The sequence below is a fragment of the Sceloporus undulatus genome, chromosome 3 (assembly GCF_019175285.1).
Source record: "Sceloporus undulatus isolate JIND9_A2432 ecotype Alabama chromosome 3, SceUnd_v1.1, whole genome shotgun sequence".
Classification (NCBI taxonomy): domain Eukaryota; kingdom Metazoa; phylum Chordata; class Lepidosauria; order Squamata; family Phrynosomatidae; genus Sceloporus; species Sceloporus undulatus.
The window spans coordinates 16,509,427-16,532,528 of record NC_056524.1 but is presented as its reverse complement, the minus strand read 5'-3'; the positions used below and the strand labels follow the sequence as shown (position 1 = coordinate 16,532,528).

Genomic DNA, 23,102 nt, shown 5'->3' with positions numbered 1-23,102 from the left:
AATAATAATAATAATAATAATAATAATAATAATAATAATAATAATAATAATATAAAACCAGGCATGTGAAACGACTTTTTATTAGGACCTCCACAGTGTTACAAATGCAATGCATAGACAACACAAACTCAAAAGTTCACCCCATTTATGTAAGGCTATTGCAAATCTTTAATGGTCCTAATTGGCATCCAACTTCTAATATCCATCCATCCATCCATCCATCCATCCATCTTGCCTATCTCCTACAACTGAGGCTCATTGATGACTCACCCCCATCTCCCCCATTAAGACAATTGTGCAAAAACCTGTTAAAAGCTAAATGCACCTCTCCTCCAGTAGGCTGTTCTATAATCTAGGGGCCACAGCAGTAAATGCTTTATGGGAAGTTGTTATTAACCTGGTCTTTGGATATTCTAATAATTTCTTCCCAGATGTTCTGAGAGTGCGGGGCAGATTATGTAGGGAGAGGCGTTCCCTCAAGTAACTCAGGCCCAAGCCATGTAGGGCTTTAAAGGTAATAACCAACATTTTCTACTACGCCCAGAAGCTAATAGGCAGCCAGTGAAGAGATTACAGCACAGGTGTTATATGGGCTGATCTAGATGTTCCAGTGACAACTCTGGCTGCTGCATTTTGAACCAACTGAAGCTTTCAAACTTGGTACAGAGGTAGCCCCAAGTAGAACGCATTACAGAAATCTAGACAAGAGATTACCAGTGCATGTACCACTGTTTCAAGGTCCTTTTTGTTCAGGTAGGGATGTAGTTGGTGTATCAACCAAAGCTGGTACTAAGCACTCCTGGCCGTCACATCCACTTGAGATGATAACTGTAGAAATGGATCCAGGAGTACTCCCAAACTGCAAACTTCATCCTTTAGGGGAAGTGTTACTCCGTCCAGGACTGGTTGACAAATCTCCATCCCTGGATTTGGAGAACCTATCACAAGTACCTCTGTTTTCTCTGGATTCAGCTTGAGTTTGTTTTCCCTCATCCAGCCCATTACCAACCCAAAGCAGACATCCAGAGGAGAGATGCCATCTTTAGGCACTGCAACAGTCAGAGCCATAGAGAAATAGATTTGGGTGTTATCAGCGTACTGATAACACCATGCCCCATGTCTCTGGGTGATCTCTCCCAGCGGCTTAATGTTAAACAGCATGGGGGACAGAATGGCACCCTAAGGGACACCAGATCGCAGCTCTCTCTTAGAGGAGCAGCTGTCTCCCAGCATCACCATCTGGAATCTTCCTGAGAGGTAGGAATGGAGCCAATGAAGCACAGTGCCCCCATACCTAACTCCCTCAGGCGTTCCAGAAGGATACCATGGTCGATGGTATCAAAGGCTGCTGAGAGGTCCAAGAGCACCAACAGGATCACACTTCCCCTGTCGATACCCAGATAGAGATCATCGACTAAGGCGACCATGGCAGTCTCAGCTCTGTATCCTGCCCTGAAGTCAGTTTGAAATGGGTCCAGATAATCAGCTTTATCCAAGACAGCTTGGAGTTGGAAGGCAACTGCCCTCTCGATCACCTTGCCCAAGAATGGTAAAAGGGAGAGCTGTCAACAATTATTTCTCACCAGGGGATCTAGGGAGGGTTTTTTCAAAAGCAGTCTAACTATCGCTTGTTCTAGTTTTGATGGAAACATTCCCTCCCTAAAGGATGCATTAATTATGAGTTGTAATAATACTTTTGCTGCATCCCCTCCCTGGGTGGTCAGCCACGATGGGCAAGGATCGAGAGGGCACGTTGTCCTCTTTACACTTCCAAGAAGCTTGTCCACTTTATCGGTATTTACAACTCAAAATGATCCAGTTTAACACAGTCCACAGAGAAATGATAGTTTAAATACATTGTAAGGCTTTTTATATACCCAAGCAAGTGAAAAAAGGCTGTGTTGCACTTTAAGGTGATATTTGCTTTATGGCAGTGGTCTGGAACTTAACTTGCCATATTAGCAAGGCATGCCTGTAAAGCCATATGTGACAGATTAACAGCTTGGTTTCTAAAAAATAATGCTCTTCTGAAATCCTATAGGAAATCCTGCAACTTCTTTAATCCTACATCTTCTTTAATCAACATTCTGCATCCATGGATTCAATCATCCATAGCTTGAAAATGTTATTCCAAAAAGCAAGTCTTGATTTTGCAATTTTACATAAGGGATATCATTTTACTATGCCATTGTACATAATGGGAACTTCAATACGCCCTGATTTTGGTACCTACAGTGGGTTCTGGAACCAAAACTCAGCAGCTACCAAGGGACTAATGTATATACTAGACAGACAGACAGACAGACAGACAGACAGACAGACAGACACACACACACACACACACAGAACTGGTGTTTTTGTACCACATTCATTCCCAAGCATCTTCCTCCACAAAAACATAATCTATTTTCCTTTCATACTAAGTATATTTGAAGCACATTCTCTTCTATGTTTCCCTATTCATCTATTTTTCTTCAGTGAAGCTGCTCACTTTCCTTGCTTTATGAAGAAAGGATATCAGAAAGCATGCATTCCACCTTCAGGGAAAACACCTAACCATGCCAAAACAAAGTAAGTTACTGAATCAAGCAAGGTTATATAAATTAAATTAAGATATTATTTGCACCTAGAGTAAAGGATAAAGTATAGGTTTTGGGACAAGGTATATAGTTTCTTACTAATTTCATATTTTTAATTGGTTAATTAATGTATAGCCCATGTTTCTCACAGCACAACAATCAAGGTGACTTATTAAAAAGTTAAAATAATGTACAACTAAAAATACTAATTAGTAAAAAATTTGTAGAAAATTATTAGGTGTACCACACCTAATAGATTTTTTCATTCTTCTTATGGCAACAATAAGCAAATACAGTGGGCCCTTGTTATACGCTGGGGTTTGGTTCCAAGGTCCCACGTGGATAACAAAATCCGTGGATGCTCAAGTCCCATTAAATATAATGACCTAGCAAAATGATGTCCCTTATAAAAAATGGAAAATCAAGGTTTGATATTTGAAATTTATACTTTTATTTTGAACATTTTCAAGCCGTAGATGCTTGAATCCGTGTATAAAAAATCCATGTATAAGAAGGGCCAACTGTATCTTTGGACTATTTATGTGTTTTGAGGTCAATCTCTAATTGCTACATTAATTGGCTTAGTATGTCCTACCATGATCTGTCTATGAATTTAGCACAATAGTTCAATTAGAACACAAAGTAACAAATTTAAACATACAACATAATAAAATATAAATGCAATACACCTCCATTAAGAGCTCCTTCTGCTCTAACTTTTTGAGAACCAAAGGCTTGCCTAAAAAGTTTGGAACCAGAGAGTGGCCCAACTAAACCTCCAGTGAGAGTGTGTTCCACAACATCAGAATAGCCACCAAGAAGCCTCTACAGTTCTTGCATCATGAAAATTATCAGCTTTATTTTTACTTTTAATGGCATTGGCAAAAACTGAACTGCATGCAGTGAAAGCTTTAAAGTTCAATTCTTAGATGGAAATACTCTCTACTACAATACACCTAATAAACAGAAATAGTCTAACTAGCACTCCCTTTCCAGGAACAATAAGGAAATACCTGGCCAATAAACCCAGAACCATGAAGATTACATAATCTATAGTTCGCAATGCTAGAAATACCCATCTTGCACGTTTTATGTGCTTTGAGGAAATCCCCAATTGCTACATTCATTGGCAACTAATGAAGATCTCCCAGTTTCAGTATATCTTACAAAGATCTGTCTATGAATTTATCAAAACTGAATTATGAAAATCCACACACAATGAAGGGTCTATCTGCACAGGCCAAGTAAGTCTGTCTCCCCCCCCCCCCCATCCTCCAAGTCTGGAGTGAAGAGACCAAACAACGTCTGGCCCATTCAGAGCCAGGGAATACACTTGCTAAAATCGGTTTAAATAACTTCCTGTTTGCCCTGAATCTTCCAGGAAGATTTGGAACCCTCCATTCAGATGTCAGACACTTATTTAAAATACATCTTACTGTTCTGACCAGTGCAGCTGCCACTGGCACTCACTGCTCACTCTGAGGGAGAATAGGTACCCAGCCATGTGATTGAGGCTGGACGCCTTGTTCTGACTTCAGAAGCAAGCAGCTCACTGCTGCTGCCATGCCAGGTGGCAGAGAGGGGTGCCCATGCAAACATTAACAATGGAGATCAGGGCAGCTTTGGTGCTAGGATACACCAGGCTGCCCTTGGAGTATCCTGGTCAACGCGGACAGGACCAAAGACAACCTTAACTTTAATTAGTCCATTAGCATCAACTGTATTTCTAACATCAGCTTTCAGTAAACCATGCTTTAAAAAATGAAAGCTGGCATCAGAAATGTGAGTTCCTAGGTCTCTGACAGAAATTTCTATTCTTTTCCATTTTTCTAGAATAAGAACCAGGTTCATTTTAAACCAGTTCTTGCTGTCTTTGATACCAAAACCTGGTTATGATGAGAACCTCACTAGTTTGAATCATAGTATCCTCAGTGCAGGAGCCCATGTAGAAGCATGACTGAAACTAGCAAAGAACTTGTGCAAAAGAAGAAGATAGCTTCAGTGTAAGTGGGGCAGTGTATCAACTCCACTTTTTAGTATGAAGTATAAAGAAGTTACCTAAAATGCTGATTTCTATGTACAAAGTAGGCTAAGAAACTTGGATAGCTCCTTTGAAGGTTGAACTAACACCTGGGAGGGATTTACCATCAAAACAAGGATGTACTGTACTAAGGAGCACTCAACAGAATCACCAATTGTTATCTTCCCAAAGCTGCCCTACCATTCACCAGTAGTGATGTAAATAATATTTGTCAAAAATTGATATACAGATGAAAATATCTGTTTTTCGAAGATTTGTCACAACACTATTCAGCAGTCAGGTTGTGTGAGGAGCACATATTGAATTCACACCAGATAAACTATTTAAGAAAGGGTTGTGAAAAAATTAGTACATAGGACCAAAAAAATTGCTTATAATGTATACTGAATTACATATACATAACACTTGCTAATAACACATAGAATAAAAGGTATTGCTTTACCTGTTTTGGTATTGATGATGAAAAAGTTCTGTGGGTTTCCACTCGTAATCCTGTAAGTCAGCTTTTCATTAGTGCTGGAATCAGGATCTTGCGCCTGTATCTGAATCACTGATACATCCTTAGGGGAGTTTTCCATAACAGAAGGGTAATAAATAGGTTCAGAAGTCAATGGGGCATTGTCATTCACATCTTCAACCTCAACATAGACCTCAATGGTTGTGTAAAGTGGAACAACACCACGATCTGTTCCATATACAGTTAGCCAGTAGGATTCAGTCGTCTCTCGATCTAGGATATCTGCTGTATATATAACTCCTGCAGGAAGAAATGGAGAAAGAAGAGAGATCTGGAGTTACTAAAAACATCAAGATAGAGACTTCAAGCACAAAATTGACTTAGATTTTTAAATGGTTGTATGACCTCAGGTACCTGAACCCAGAAACTGGGCTAATACTTTCAAATCAGCATTGGAAAATGTGAGCCTTCTCCATCAGAGTATTTCTTGATTAGAACAAAAGTCATGCTGGACCAAATTGAGGTCCTATCTAATCCTAAATCCTGTTCACATAATGATTCACTTGCCCACAAGAAGCCACCCTTCTTCACATTCCCCCCCCCCCACAACTAATACACAAAAGAAACTGAATGCTCAAAGAAACAAGTAATATCAGTTTCTTTCACTACAGCTCAAAAAAAAAAAAAAAGAATCTTCTGGCACATGTAAAATTTAATGATTTATTTCTGCATAAACTTTTGTGGATGAGAACAAATATGATGTAGTAGTTTGAGTGTTGGACTATGACTCTGGGAGACCAGGGTTCAGTTCCCTGCTTGGCGAGGGAAACCTATTGGTTGAAGCTGAACAAGCCACACTTTCTCACCCTCAATGGAAATCATTGACAAACCCTTGCAAAGAAAACGGTGTTGCAGTGTCGCTATAAACAAAGGCCCACAACAACAAACTTTTATGGGCTACAAGCCACCCCTCAAAAACTTATGCTGAAATAAATTGATCAGTCTTTTCTCTTTTTATCCTGAAACTAAATGTGTTTCACAGAGTTCTTTGCATTTGTGTAGATGCCACATTCATGTATTGAATGAATGTTCATGGGGGGGAAAAGCTGAGACTGACTAAACACTGAAAGAAAGTGTATCTGTTGGCATACAGGTGCTGCATATTAAGGAGCTGTATAAAATGTGAAGGGGACTACAGATATTTTCCCTACTGCTTAGATCAAAAGCAATTTAGGAATCATCCCCACCTGATAATAAAAGTGAAGGTTTTATCACAGATCGACTTTTATGAAAGTCTCACTGAGAATTTAAAATGTTTTATTTTTGCCATGCGTATCAAACATTTCAGGTACCACTTGAAGAGGAAAAAGGATCATGGCGATTACTAAGAGGTACAGATAACGTTAAGCACCCAGTGATAATCCATCCTGAGCCATGCTTCTGGAACAGGCAGATTCACCTATATAATTTCAACATTTCCCCTCTTTCTTGGTCACCCTAATCCATCATTAAAATTCTAGGCTGAAACATTCTGAAAGAGTTCACCTGGGAGCAAATAACAGAGAGTTATTAAGAGAGAAGCTGCAGGGCTGAAAGTTGGATTTAGCTGCCAATACTGGTTAAAGAGTTTAAGTACATCAATTTTTCATTCATGGAAGAAACATTTGGTTCGTGGGCAGTTCTAATAGAGAATTGTTGATTATGCGATCAAGTGATGACTTCTCTGAGATTGCCTAAAGTCCTATGCATGGTTTACATAGCCTAGCTTGTGCTTTTTCCCAAGAGAAACTATTGGCAGGCATGATTTGGACATTCATAGCAGCATGGTCACACTTCCTCATTAAAAATCCAACGATTCTAAGTAAATGTTGAATTCTAAAAAGTAAGTTCTCCTTTCTGAGACTACAAAAGGTTCTCCTACAAATTCAAACCCCTTTATCCAAATATAAACCAAAAACACAACACACAATGTCAGCAAAACATTATCCAGCCCATTGACCTGGCTCAATGTCACCTGTACAAATTTTGTGTTTATGTGTTCTTTAATCTGGAATAATAGCTGCTTTCTACTTTCAAACTCAGTTTCAATAACAGAAATTATATCTGCCACATTACTCAAATGCATAGAAACAGATGGAAAACACCCACCATTATGCAATGTTTAGGTGCTGGAATTGGTGCCTCTGATTAAACACATATTTCCCAATTTGTGTCAAGGGTTATGCAACCTCCACTACAGCCCCTTCATACATTATTGCAATGGCACTAGACACATTGGGAACCTTGAAGACTGGTCCACCTGCATAGGCCCTTCCCCTGAATTTACCACAAGGCTAAGCAAGTCAACACTTGGCTGGGAAAGCTCACATAGTCAGCCAACATCCAAAGTTATTATAGCTATGTTGAACTATGATATATGGAAATTGTTTATGTACAATTGCATTCATATACAGTATAAAAGACTCTTTAAAATCACTTCAGTGGGAATAAAAATGAACACATTTCCTTACTGGACTAGGAACCGAAGAGAGGTTTTGAGGATATAATCCATGAGGGGTGTGAGATGGAACCCTACAGCGTGAAGCTGGTTGTCCAAGATACACACTATACTATACTATACTATACTATACTATACTATACTATACTATACTATAGGTTGAGTATCTCTCATCTGGAGTTCCAAAATACTCCAAAATCCAAAACTGTCCACATGGGTGGCAGAGACAGTGAAACCTTTGTTTTCCGATGGTTCAGGGTATACAAACTTTGTTTTATGTGTTTAAAATATTATGTATAACATTACCTCCAGGCTCTTTGTAAGTTGTACAATATATGAAACAATAAATGAATGTCATGTTTAGACTTGGGTTCCATCTCTAAACTATCTCCTTATGTATATGCAAATATTCCAAAATCTGAAAAAAATCTAAAATTCAAAATACATTTGGGATAAGGGATACTCAACCAGTATAAAAACATGGCAGTGGCTTGACTTGGCCAAAGGGGCTTAAGAGGTGTAGTAAAACATCTGGCAGATACTAAAAAAACTTCCATTTGGTATAAGATGTTAAAACAGAGTTTGGAATTATGTCAGAAGTAACTTCAGGGTTTCACATATAAAGCCACCTTGAATTCCATTTTGGGAGAAAGGTGGGATATAAATCCAATTTTAAAAAAAATCTCTTTACGTTCTGATTCTACAGATTAACACAGCTATATCTTTAAATAAATAAATGTAACACATTGTTTTTAAATGAAGTTTATCTACTACAAACAACACCAACATAATTAATGTCTTGACTTGGGATTTCTCACCACATCCATCATCCTTGTTCCCAGATTTGATCTTAAACACTGATATGAGATAAGACTGACAAAACACCAAAAGAAGATGCCTAAATATCCTAAAGGCAAGATCTTGTTTGATCTTGGAAGCTAAGCAGGGTCAGCCCTGGTTAGTACTCAGAGGGGAGACAAATACTAGGTAGTGCAGGCTATATTTCAGAGGAAAGAACTGGGAAAACTAGCTCTGAGGATTCCTTGCCTAAGAAAACCCTATGAAATTCATAGGCCCTGTACAGACAGGCCAAAAATAAAACAGCTTTGAGTCACTTTGGAGGTATGCTGTTAAATCATGCATGCGTCCTAAGAGTCCAGAAGCGGTGCTAAAGCCATGCTCCAGTCCTAAGTTCTGGAGCGTGGCTTTGGAGCAGCTTCTGGACTCTTAAGATTTGTGTGTTATTTAAACAGCATACCTCCAAAGTGACCCGAAGCAGCTTTATTTTGGCCTGTCTGTATGGGCCCATAGTTTTGCCATAAGTCTGTAGGCAACTTGAGAACACATACACACGCTCGTATGGGAAATTAGCATCAACTTGGTCCTAGAGAATATGAGATATAATAGAGCCATATAAATTCCACACTTTAGTCAACTGCACCCTAAGTGTTTCTGTACTACTGTTATTCATCTTGAACATGAGCTCTATGTTCCACATGCTCTTCTCTGTAACATATTGTGCACATTGCAAAGAACGGGAGACATGTGTTGTGAATTTTGATAGAAATGCCTTAGAAATCAGAACACCATCTTGTGCTAAGCAACAGCTCTGATAAACTACACTCTGTGGATATAAATAAATGAAAATAGAAACATGAATGCAAGATAAGCAAGAAGCAGAATTATGAAAGCCGCAACCAAACAGTGGTTCATGAAAAAGAAAAGCAGCAGAGGGAGGATTATGTCTGGTCTTGGAACAAACAAAAAACTTCCATATCTGATATTCATTACTACTGACAAGAGGGATATACAGACAGTGCTGGCAGATAAGCATACATTTATCATTAGAAGGAGGACTGAAATGTCTCTTTTAGATGGAGAGAAGTAGCAGAAATTCAGTGAATTTTTCAACATGGATGTAGTGGAGGGGTTTATTTTGTGCACTGTTTAGCTTAGTAATATTATGCTATGTATCCATACTGTACATTTAAATACCACTTTAACTGTCATGGCTGCATCCTAAAGAATACTGGCATTTGTAGTTTGGTGAGATACTTTAAAAATTCTGCTAAAAAGCTTTCATGGTAAGGGAGACCTTGCTATCTAAAATATTTATTTGCTGAAGAAACTACAGGCTGTATGTAAATTTGGGAGGAAGGGGTGCTTGACCAGTTGTATTTCAGAAATTAGAAATAAAACATGCTGGTTTAAGAAACTAAGGCAAACTCCCCTCTTTTCCTCCTCTAATCATGTCTCAAAGTGATAATCTAGTAGAGACATCCCTCACTGGTTGCAAAGCATTATTGTGCCTTTGGCCTATATAATCTTTGAAGTGGTAAGTATGCTAAAAACAACAAGGTCCATTTATCTCTGATTAAAATCCTATGCATAATTTCATACAAATTCAAAATACCCTTAAGGCTGTTGGTAGTGTGCCAATGCTGCATTTACAGATGGAAAGGGGTGGGTAACAATGGTCTGCCTTCTGTCTCTTTTTAGTTTCTGGCTTCACATTGGTTTAGTCAGGATTGCAGGAAGCTACAAATATGTAGTTCTTACTCTTATGAGGGGAAAAAACAGAACACACACACATGCACAGAAGCTAAATCTAACTGCTTGTCAGGAAGGCAAAGAAATCGACTAGACTTGACTCACTATCAAGTACAGTAGAGCCTGCATGTTGCAGTGATTTAAGCAATGGACTATGGCCCTGGAGACCAGGGTTTGGTTCCCCACTCAGCCATGGAAACCCACTTGGTGACCCTGGGCAAGTCACACACTCTCAGCCTCAGAAAACCCCGTGATAGGTTCACCTTAGAGTTTCCATAAGTCGAAAACTACTTGAAGGCACACAATAAGAAGAGGATGACTCACTAAACCAAAGAATTGTAATTCAACACATTACCAATGAGCCAATAGATTAAATAGGCCAACTCTAGTTGGGACAAGGAATTCGATGCAGAAAGAAGGAACTGTGAGACAGAGGCAGAACCAAATAACAAACAAAAGTCAAAGAACAGGCCTTGAGGTAGTATTGATTTAAAGTCAGAAGGCAGGATCAGCTGAAGAATGCAAGAACACAGCAGTGCTCAAGGACTTCTTTTGCTTAGGGGGGCAGTGGCAATGTTAATTATGCAAACTGAATATTGTTTGGAAATGGTATGAGGAAACTGTCACCAAGATTGTACATTGCAGATGCACGGTGTAAATCCAAAACCAAAGAGTTATGCCATGGTTGTGCTATGTCACTCTTATTATGAATGCTGTTATTGCGTAGTCGATAACATATCTGAAATATGCTTATTTTATCATCCAGTTGTTTATTAGGGAAATGCAATGGCAATCCAATGGCAAGCTATGGTTCAAACTGTCTCCACTGTTCCAATGATTTGCATGCAAATGGAAGGCACTGACGATAATTATGCCATGGTCCAGAGTTAGTTGGTTAGTTAGATAGTTAGTTAGTTTATTATCCTGCTTTTCTCTGGAATAGGATTCAAAGCAGTTACAGTATAAATTAAACCAGAGCAGTTAAAACTGTGTGAAGTACACAGGTTTTTAAAAACATTAAATGGTACATAGTTTTTGTGGGTTTTTCGGGCTATGTGGCCATGTTCTAGAAGAGTTCATTCCTGATTTTTCACCAGCATTTGTGGCTGGCATCTCCAGAGAATGCTTGCCTGGAAAAAGTTGGGTGTATATATACTGTGTGAGCCTGGGAATGTATATTGACAGTATATATACACTCAACTTTTTCCAGGCAAGCATTCTCTGAAGATTCCAGCCACAGATGCTGGCAAAATGTTAGGAAAGAACTCTTCTAGAACATGGCCACATAGCCCGAAAACCCACAAAAAACTACGGATGCCAGCCATGAAAGCCTTTGACTTCACATTAAATGGTACATTCAGTTAGAGCCGTATTTCATTATTAAACAAACCTGCAGGCAAACAAGTAAGGTTTTTTCTTCTTCTTCTCCTTTCGCAAGTCTCCTTCTCTTCAGGTTGTAAAAGCATGGGAGAGTATTGTAAAAGCATCATTTTTGCCAAACAGATTATTTCAGCTTGGCAACTGGGACATTTTTATGACACTTTTACTACGCACTACCAAGGTTTTACAACCAGAAGTGAAGGAAAGAGAACTAGGTCATGCAGAAGGGGGGAGGGAAATATGTGTTTTCATTTGTCTGCTAGGTTTGTTTAATAAAGTGATAAGACTTTTAAAACACAAAAATTCAATACTCTTAAATATACAATGTATATTAAAACAGCACACCTAGTTATACATCATTCTACCCCAGATAGCCAAGGCTGAAGATCTAAAGAAGAAGATCTTTGCCTGCCAACTACAGGGAGGGGGCACACTGAGACTCTGAACTTTACCGCATAGGTCCTCCTCGGTCCGGCCTCAGAACGGAACGGAAGGGGCAGGAACGAGTGTGGAACGATTGGGGGACGTATTTTACCACACACAAAAGTCCCTATTCCGTTCCGTTCCCCTCTCTTCCGTGCCCATTCCGTTCCAGAGGGGGCAATTTTTGAGAACTGTTCAGAACAGTTCTCAAAAATCGTCCCCTCTGGAACAGAATGGGCATGGAAGAGAAGGGAACAGAATGAGTGAGGAACTTCCTTGTGTGCAGTAAAATCCATCCCCCAGTTGTTCCATTCCCTTCCATTCTGTTCTGAGGCCAGCATTGGACCCCTGTGCGGTAAAGTTCTATCTCAGAAGGGATTTCCAAAGCTTAGGAGCAGCCACCAAGAAGGCTCTCCCCTGTGTCTGCCCTAACAGAGCCTCAGAGGGTGGTGGGATGGAGAGAAAGCCTCCGCTTGAAGACTGTAAGACTGGAGCAGGTTCGTATGGGGAGATATGGGCTTTCAGATAGTCTGGATCTAAGCCATTCAACTACACGAGCAAAGGTTATACTTGCAGGACCTCACTGTGCAACTGTTGAGCAATGGCTGGAAGAATACAACTGCATGAATAAGGGAACTTTCGTGTGTGCATGACACCACCAATTTTTCAAAGGAGGCTCATCAGGCCATAGCCCCAATGGCTATGTGCTCACTGGGAACAACGAGGACAATAAAAGAAGAACAAGAAAATGTGGCTCTCCATTTAAAAATATGGGAGATGACATGCAGTGTATTCTCAAATGAAAAACTATATTTTATTGCTCTTCTTTTATTTCCTTTGCTATTCTCAATGCAGACTCTTCCTCCATATCATCTGAGAACAATACGCAGACTGCATGACTAACAGTGTCACTGCCCCTGCCTTTTTCCCTGCATGATTTTATAAAACCAACTTTGCCTGTGGAACAAATATTGAGTTTCCAAAGTTTGCACAGATAATCAAGTCCCCTTTCAGTTGCCCTAATAATGGTATTATTTCAATATGAGATCTGGAACTTCTCTACGGTCAACATGGTTATCTCCACATTTACACTGTTTGCTGCCTCAGCCCACCTGATGGCTGCACATAGACTCAGACATTTCCTGTTTGAGCTCTTACAGATCCTGACAGTGACCCTTTTCATAGGCTGAACTATTACTATGGCCATAGAAAATATACATGCCACCCAGGCCAGCCAGTGGTACCCAGAGGAGAGTTACATGAAGGTACTCCTCCCGCCCCACTTTTCTGTGTACGTAATTATTTCCAGGAAGCTTTGAGTCCCATTTGGCTCATCAAGTATTTCTTGTATGTGTTTAGGAGGGAATCATATGTCTGCTCCAAAAAGGAAATTGCTGTATACAATTAATTTGACACTATTTACAAACAAACAAACAAACCACTGGGGATATGTTAATATTTACACTGGGTATCTATAAGAAAAAAGTGAACACTTAATCACACAGGTTGCTGCCCAACTTAGCCAATTTTTCAGGCGTTGTGCAACAACAATTTAGAGCAGCATTCCATTGCTGAGGTTTTCAATGCTGCATAATTGAGCCAACTGCATTTGCGATGTGAAGCAATGATCCTCATCTGCATTATAATGCTTAGAAGTCTGTTCTGAATGGGGAGCTTCATGCACAACAAAGCCAAAAGGAGCATGCAATGGTCACAACAATGGTGCAGAAAAGCATTTGGGGCTAAAAGTATTCAAAACATGAAGTGCTAATGTTCAGGAAGGCAGAAAAATCCACAAGAATAAAACCAAAAGCTGTCACACATCCCTAGCCAGAATAGCTGCGTTATAAATATGCTAGTAGACCCCAAATCTTCACTAACAAATTCCTGCATCAGCAGTCCAAGAACTAAGCTTTTCTCTCTATCTTGTAAACACTAAAACTATTCATCTACTGGTGGGAGAAGAAATGTTTTAGTTCACAGCTCAGCTGTGGAACTTACAGCCACAAGATGTAGTTATGATTCCCAATCCCAACTCATATTGCTTAAAAAGAAAATTGGATAAATTCATGGAACATAAATGTCTCCCAGCAAAATGGCTAGATATGATATCAGCTCCAGTACCAGAAACAGTACCAAGTTTGGAAACCACTGCCTTGGAGGGTTCAGCCCTAGTGCAAAAAACCTCTAAGTTTTGCCCCCTAGAGACTGTAGGGGACATTTTCACCATGGTTTTAGCCCCCTCTGTGGCACCATTTTAAACCCAAAAGAGGGTTTCTTTTTTAAAAGAGACCCAAAGTCATTTCAAGTGTACAATCTGCCCAATGTATCGACAAATTTTTTATCCATAGATTCAACCATCCATGGCTTGAAAATGTTCAAACATAACATAAAAGCAATCCTTGATTTTGCCATTTTATATAAAGGACACCATTTCACTATGCCATAGTTTTTAATGGGACGTGAGCATCCATGGATTTTGGTATCCACAGGGGGTCCTGGAACAAAACTCCAGTGGATATCCAGGGCCCATTGCATTTCTAATTAGCCTAAAATGGCCCAGGGAGCTACACAAAATGAGGTGAAAATGACCACACACACCCGAGAGGACATTTTTTGGGGCCCTGGAAACAAAAGCATCCCTGTGGAGCAGCATGCAGCCCAAAGCGTGCACAGTTTGACCACATGTGGTCAGTGCAGGTCAAGCAAATATTTACAAGATTCCTCAGTTTGTACAATTATTTCTGATTCCAATAGATGGGAGCAGGACTTCTCCCTCACCTTAATACACACTCCCATCTCTGAAGGAGACAAGTCAACTTGGCTGCAGTTAACAACAATAAATTTGGTGGATTTGTTTTGTTCTTTGGACTGAGCCAAAACTGGATTCTCCATCCCACTGGCACAGCCCCCAGACACCATTGCATGTATCCATGAATTAAAATGGGAGATGAGATAAAAAGAAAAACAGATGGCTTAAAACATGAGTTATTTCAGTGTTCCCATCTAATGCACCATTGTCACTATGATATTTGGTGCTATTTATTGTCACAATAATATTTAGTGCTATTTATTTAGATACAGCTTTAATACTTTATGTGCAGAACCATATGGATCAGGAACCCAAAACAGCAACCTTGGATTGAATTTATGTTTGTGTTATCACAGCATTAAAATTAGCAGGCATCCCGAAACCATTAAGTGACGTATTTCACCAGCTTCCACCTACAATAATGACAGATGCAGGGAAATGAACAAGGGAATGATGAGAATCCAGTTAGTGACATACGTGCACTTTACAAGTGAGTAGGTCCTGACTAGTAACATGCAGAGAAAAGGGGACACAAAGCTGTGCACACATGAGATTACATGTTGTGCGGTAACATGTTGTGTACACCATGCAGGATCTCAGCCAACAAGTTCAGGACACAGGGTAAATTGAGTTGGACATTAAAAGGTGTCCATCCCATGGTTTGCAATTTTTGATGTCAACCCGCCTCCCACTCTTTACGTGTACATAAACTGCATTTCTTTCAGGAAGGAATTTCTACCCTGTTCATCAGTGAGATATCAAGACATGAATGACTCTTCATGTATAGATTTAATCAATCTCTTACATTCTTTAAAGTAGTACAGAGAAACAAATACTAGTCATAGAATTGCCTTAGACTTCAAATTGCAAGACTTGGGTCTTTTTGTTTGTTTTTATATATATATTTGTTTTTCCTTACCTTTTCCACATCTTTTGTAATTGTTTTGTAATGGTTATGTATACAGTACCTCACCATTAAAATTTAATTTAAAACATTTTTTAAAAATGCAGGGCTTGTAAGAAAGAGTGGTAAAAGACAAGAAGAGAGGACCATGCAAAGGTGTGTGTGAGTATGTGTTTGCGTGTGAGACAGTAGGGGGGGACTCACACAGCAGCTAACTTTCATGTACTTATTTACTTTCACTCACCTAGATTTTCCATTTTTTAAAGGCAGAAAACTATCCTAAGCTCCACATCATGATAGATTCTTATAACTGAATTTCCATCCTTCTTATCTCTTTTTTTTAAATTATTTATTAATTAATTTCAATACAGATAGTCTGATTCGCAACCAAAGTAATAGGCATTCATCCTTATCGCCTAAGATTTCTTGGATTGTTCTCCAATTTCCATTTCCAGTCCTTCTATTAAATGACTGTAACCCCATGACCTCCATTTACTAGACCACATTTATCTTCCCTTCCTAATTGAGATGTAATATGTCCTCTTGTCTAGTATTGAGCATAGAAGACAACTTGCTTGTAAAAACAGACTCCTTTTCTTAGAAAGTTCTCCTGAGCTTAGAAAAATATAGAGTAATAAGCCCTGCTTATCTTCCCCTATCTCCTTTTGTGTTTCATCACTTCTGAATTTGTTTTCCAAACATTTAGATATAGCAAGAAACTGAGAAATAAAATACAGTGGGACCTCCACATTCGCTGGAGTTAGGTGCACAGGACTGCTGTGAAAGTGGAAAAACCACACAAAATCTGTATAATTTTCTGTGCAAAATACAATTTCTTCTGTGGAAACCCCCCCCCCCACCTTCTCAAATGTTCATTTTAAAAGTCCCAAATGACAAAAGTAACCAAAAATGTGTAAAAACCATTATATCTTCATCCAGTAGGAAAGAAACTTTTAGTATTTTCCATTCTTACATACAAGTAGAAAATAAATGAAGGTTTACATTCTCACCCCAAGTATAGAGTCTGATGGAAATAATGATGGAGGGGATGGTGCTATCATGCTTCCCTCCTTGTGTGTTTCATCTGTATTTGTATCTAGCAATTAAATTGGTCTTGCATCTCCCCCTTGCTGGTTCCCTCTTAATACAAGAGAAAGGTTTCATGCACCCTAAGACTTACAGTATATGCACCCTGATCCCTTCATGCATGGTAATTCTTCCACTCCGTTTTTGAGACAAGCTATGCTTTGCGGTTTCATTCAAACTACATACCACTTTTATGCTTACGTTGGAATCAGAATAAAATTGTGGTTTTCAACCCTGGCTTGCAGGGAAGCACTGGTTTGCTGTGTTGTCTCAACTGGGTATACCATGTTTTGCCTCAAGTACCTCTCTCTATGTGTGACTACTTCTCTGTGTGTCTGCAAACTACTTCTATTGCAATTTGATTGATGGGATCCTTGCTACTGCACTACTTTGGTGTAACAACAATGGTACAGGTGGTGTTAGTAGGAGAGAAAAGACCATGGTGCAGCAGCTGTAAGGGAAATAAGGCACTGGTGGCAAAACTTGTCCAGAACCAGCAGATTTTGTCTACCTGCCCTCCTCACCACTGCACCACTCTGGAAAAAGTGCAGCCACTAGTTCAGTGGATTCTTGGATTCCAAACTGATTTTCTTCCTTTACCATAGGGAATTTTTGTTCACTATATACGGTAGCACCTAAATACACTAAAGACTCAGGGGCATGTCTAGTAATGGGCCTTGGAAGAGAGATTGCCAGGTATTACTATTGCTGTAGGCTAGCACTACTCAACTTGGACCTAAAGAGTTTCCAAGAAAGAAAGAAACAACTGTAGCCAACAGGCACAAATATGGCATACCAATGCCAGGAACAGCCAAGATATGCATGGGCAGTTCCTTCAAGGTCACCTGTGCCTCCTTAGTGCCTAATTAGTTCAGTGTTTGGTATTTAATCTGAGCTGAATATGCTACCTCTTCCTCCTGCGTTCACTGAGGGGTGTGAGTGTGCTTTCATCTGTGACTGTGGCCTCTGCCAGCTCTGCAGGAAAAGCATTAGCATTAAATTCCTGGCACTCTGCCCTTTCCTCTTCAACTGAGTCATCCAGGGGGTGAATTATGACGTCTTCCAGGACTTCCTCAAATTCATCCAAGGGGTGAGTTCTGATAGCCTGGCACTCTCCAAAAAGAAAAATGCTGTGCTCCTCCATAAGATAACTTAAGAAGCACTGCTGTATACAGTGTACAGTGCGCCTGTGTTATATGTGGGCGTGCTTTACGCGGACTTGAGTGTATGCACTCAAGCTGCAGGGAACATGTGGGGCACAAGGGCAGCGCGTCCCATTCAAATGAATGGGGCACGCGCCCATGTGCCCCACACGCTCCCGCGCTGCCACGCCGCCGTGCACGAGCCCCATTCAAATGAATGGGGCTTGAGCATAGGCAGAATTCGCCTTATGCGGGGGGGGGGGCGGAACGGATACCCCACGTAAGGCAAGGGCCCACTGTATATAGTATTGGCAAGCTAGTCATCTGTAAATTTGAACTCTCGCAGGTAGCTGCACCTCATATTAGTCACAGTACTCCTGTGAAACCCAGAAGATGTTGGGTGACATTAAAAATCAATAACATCATCAGCATCAACTATATACAATAACATTCTTCAGAGGCTCCAGAGTGAAGTCACAATGCAATGTCCTCAGTTTCACTGATTCTGTTATGGTACCTTTACTGTGGAACTTTCTGGAAATTAAATAAAACGAGGGGAAATAGAAAAACAGAAAATTGCCAGATTTCCAAGCATGAAAGCTGGCACTGGAATAATGAAATGCCTGGTTGCAGCAAATAAGAAAAAAAATCTGGAGTAAGATGTGGGGAACCAGAAGTAATTTCACATCTCTTTGAGGTATAGGAGGCCAAAGGAGTTAGTATGTCAATGTAGGCAATTTTGTACCCTCAAGCTACAATTCCCATTCTCCCTGAATACTAGTCATGTTCATTGTCAATGATGGGGATAGAATGTAAAATACTGTATGTGGAGGGCATCAGGCTGCTGACCTCAGTTGTATGTTGCAATTTCAGTCTTCTGGACCCATGGCAACTCTCTGGTTCAGTAGTTTTTGTTCCTATCTAGTCTCCACTTTACAACCTGATGTTAGCTCTAGCACTGATTTGTCCATCATTTGTCTTCATTATTTGATCCATTTTCATTTCATTTTTTTTTTCATTCTCTTTTTCCTTCCACCATGGTGTGATTACAAAATATTTTGTATATTTTTCTGAAAATTTCACTTGCACACACAAAAGAACAGGTTTTGCCCAAATGGAATTTTTGCAAAGTCCTGGAAGATGAAAATTTTTGTGGCACTTGACTATTTTCTCCCCGCCCCCGGCTGCCCCACCAAGAAGGACAAGAAAAGCAACACATACAAGTTCAGTTCTCAGTGCATGATCTCTGCACATTTTCTGGCAAGTGAGAGCATCAGTCTTAGGCTGGTGCATAATTTTTGCCTCAGACCCTCAGCTCACACCTGTTTGTGACAAGTCTGGCTTCCAGTCAAAGCAGGATTAGTGGCTGCTGAATGAGAGGCAGTGAAATGGGAAAAGGCAAATGATGCAGCTGGCGTGATCTCATGTATACAGAGGGCTATGCTATGAAGAGCCTGCAGAAGAAGAGAACGAAATGGATTGGTGAAGGCAAATTCCAGCACAGAAACCAATTGAGGTCATGAGGATGGATCATTTAATCCACCCAGCTTTCCCTGACTTTTCTGATCAGTCAAGATTTCAGGTGCAAAGTGGCACATTGTTCTGTGTCCTATTTTCAGGAACAGCAGAAAGAAATCTTGCTCCATCCCCTCAAATATTTAAATACGACTATCGTGTCACCCTTTAAGCTTCTCTTCCCAAGGCCAAACATAACCAGATCTATAAACTGCTCCTCATAGGGCATGGTTTCCAGACCTTTCACCATATTGGTCATTCCAGCTCATCAATGACCTTCTTGAATTGTGGTGCCGAGGACTGAACAAAATATTCCAGGTGAGTTCTGACTAAAGCAGAATAGAGTGGTACTATTACTTCCTTCAAGATACTATACTCCTATTGAAGCACCTAGAGTTGCATTGGCTTCTTTATCAGCCATTTCATACTGTTAACTCATTTCCACCTTGTGATCTACTAAGATCCCTTTCACATGTACTGTTCTCAAACCAGGGGACCCCTGTCTTATATCTGTACATTTCATTTTTTTTCTGCCTAAGTGTAGTACCTTACATTTCTTCCTCATTTTGTTAGTTTTGGCCCAGCTCTCCAATCTGTTACTGTCATTTTTGAATGATGATCCTGTCCTCTGAGGTATTAGCTACCCCTCCTAATTTGCAGTCATCGGCAAATTTGATAGGCACGCCCTCTATTCTACCATACAAGTCATTGACAAAGGTGTTGATTAGCACTGGGACCAGTACAGAACTCTGTGGCACTCCACTAGGCACTTCTGTCCAGGATAAAGAGGAACAATTGGTGAGCACCCTTGGGGTTCAGTTGGTCAACCAGTTGCAAATCCTCCTTACATCACCTTAGATTTTACTAACTTTTTTACAAGAATATCATGGAATCATTGAAAGAATGCGATTTTGTAAATGTTAAAACTGAAATAAAAGTTTATATATATTTAAAAAATAATAGAATCATAGAGCTGAAAGAGACCACAAGGGTCATCCAGTCCAACCCCCTGCTATGCAGGAAATCTCAATCAAAGCATCCCCGACAGATGGCTATCCTGCCTCTGCTTGAAGACCTTCAAGGAGGGAGGCTCCACTATACTCAGAGGGAGTGTGTTCCACTGTCGAACAGCGCTTACAGTCAGGACATTCCTCCTAATGTTGAGATGGAATCTCTTTTGCTGTAGCTTGCATCCATTGCTCCGGATCCTGTTTTCTAGAGTAGCAGAAAACAGGCTTGCTCCCCGCCTCAATTGCATTTTGTAGAGAGGCGAGATATAAATAAATATCATCATCATCATCATCATCATCATCATCATCATCATCATCATCATCATCATTATCAATATGACATCCCTTCAAGTATTTAAACAGGGCTATCATAACACCTCTTAACTGTCTCTTCTCCAGGCTAAACATATCCAATTCTCTAAGTCATTCCTCATAGGGCATGGTTTCCAGACCCTTTCTCCATTTTTGTCATCCTCCTTTGGACACGCTCCAGTTTCTCAACATGCTTTTTGAATTGTGGTGCTCAGAACTGGACACAGTATTCCAGGTGGGGCCTGACCAAAGCAGAATACCTCTATTACTTCCCTTGATCTAGACACTATGCTTCTATTGATGCAGTCTAAAACCACATTGGCCTTTTTAGCGGTTGCATCGCACTGTTGACCCATGTTCAACATGTGGTCTACTAGAACTCTTAGATTTCTTTCATACATAGTCTCATTAAGCCAGGTGTCCCCCATCCTATATGTATGCATTTCATTTTTCCGCCCTAAGTGCAGTACCTTACATTTATCCGTGTTGAATTTCATTTTGTTAGCTTTGGCCCAGCTTTCCAATCTATTAAAGTCATTTCAAATTTTGATCCTGTCCTCTGGGGTATTAGCTACTCCTCCTAATTTGGTGTCATCTGCAAATTTGATAAGTATGCCCCCTATTCTTCCATCCAAGTCATTGATAAAGATGTTGAATAGCACTATGCCCAGGACAGAACCCTGTAAAACTCCACTGGTCACTTCTCTTCAGGATCATGGGGGACCTTGTTAATGGCCTTGATGAAATCAAGACACACTGCATCCACAGCACTGGATATTGTATTCCAGTACCTCCTCACTATTTTAGACAGAAGAATTCCCTAACCCTAACTTTAGATGCCAGGGAATTAATTTGTTGTACACCGCTTTGATCCTGGGAAAAGCGGTTTATAAATAAACAATTTATTATTATTATTAATTTGGTATCTTCTGTATGCAAATCATGTACTCTACCAATGAGCAATAGTCCTTCCCTTGCTTTTGGCAGCCATGTCCCTCTAAAGAACACTGGCATTCCCAGCATGAGTGTTTTGTTAACTTACACACTCCTCACAAGCATCTGGTGCCAGGCAATTAAGTGCCCATTCCATTAGGTGGCACTGAGTTTCATGAATCAACTGAAACATCTGCTAATTCTTACAACAGGCAGCCAAAACAAGCCAAAGGAAACAAAACTAACACACACAAAGATGCAAGCCCACCTTTTCTTGCAGCTTGAAAAGGTTTGGCATAGGAGGACACTCCACAGCAGAAGATCATTCCAAAGATCTCATACATCATTAATTAGGGAGCTTAACCAAGTTACTGAATAAACATAACCCAAAGACTATTCTGCAGTCCAGCATGCAAAACAGGTTCAGATGATTTATTGAGCCCAGATAAGCAAGTGCCTCAATGTCGTGTGATAAAGCAGAAGAAGAAGGAGGGGATTTCTCTCCTCTTTATCTCAAGCAGGCAAAGAAACTGAGCATTAGTGACAGAAGTGTGAGCAACAGGTACAGATGTATGTGTGTGTGTGTGTGTGTTTGAACAATATATTGTTGCTGTTGACTGTTCTCAAGTCGACCCCAACGTATGGTGAACTAGAACAAGCAAAAACAGGTAACTTCCTTTTTGCATGGGCCTGGTGAAACAGCAGATGCTGTATGTTTAATGCTGCTGGAAAAAACTGTGGTTGTTTTAATCTACATTTTAAAATGTTACTAGATAAAAATAATTAGGAATTTACAAGATTTCCAGCCGAGTACCATATTAATACACTATGCTAAAACCCTTTGCTAACAGAGCACATGCTATCTAATTTCCTCTTTGCTTTCCATTTTCTTCAAGTGCTGACACACCTACAGAACATGATTAAATTGGCAAACCCTATGATAAAGTGGCCTGGTAGCTTTAAACATAATAATGAGTGCATTCTGAAGAGGTATCGGTGTGTTTTTAGTCATGTAGAGTCCATGGATATTAGCTATTGGAAAACTAGCCACTGACAGACTCTCTTCAACCAATGCATGTATGCTCAACCTCAAATGTTTCAGCGTAAACAGTAGACACATGGTATCCACTGGACTTTGGTTCTAGGACTCTTCCCCCATATGGCTACCAAAATTAATGGATGCTCAAAGCTCATTATATACAATGGGATAGTAAAATGATGTTCCTTATATAAAATAGCAAAATCAAGGTTTGCATTTAGGATTTTTTTTTGGTGGGGGGGGCATATTTTCAAGCCATGGATGTTTCAATCCATGGATGCAGAATCTGTGAATATGGAGAGAAGAATGTACTCTGGTTGGGGAAAGGATCTGAACTCTGATCCACAGTGGGTATGGAAAACACTCTCTGGGCATGCGCTAGGACAAGTGAATATTAATTCTACAGTTATCATTTGACAAGG

General features: G+C 40.0%; 1 protein-coding gene across 1 annotated transcript in view; it reads right to left on the bottom strand.

Moving 5' to 3' along the window:
- FAT3 (FAT atypical cadherin 3) overlaps positions 1 to 23,102 on the bottom strand; it is a 643,096-nt gene that overhangs the window by 312,535 nt on the left and 307,459 nt on the right. The window contains 1 exon segment of the mRNA XM_042457261.1: positions 5,063 to 5,377. Within this exon segment, the coding sequence (XP_042313195.1) occupies positions 5,063 to 5,377 (315 nt within the window).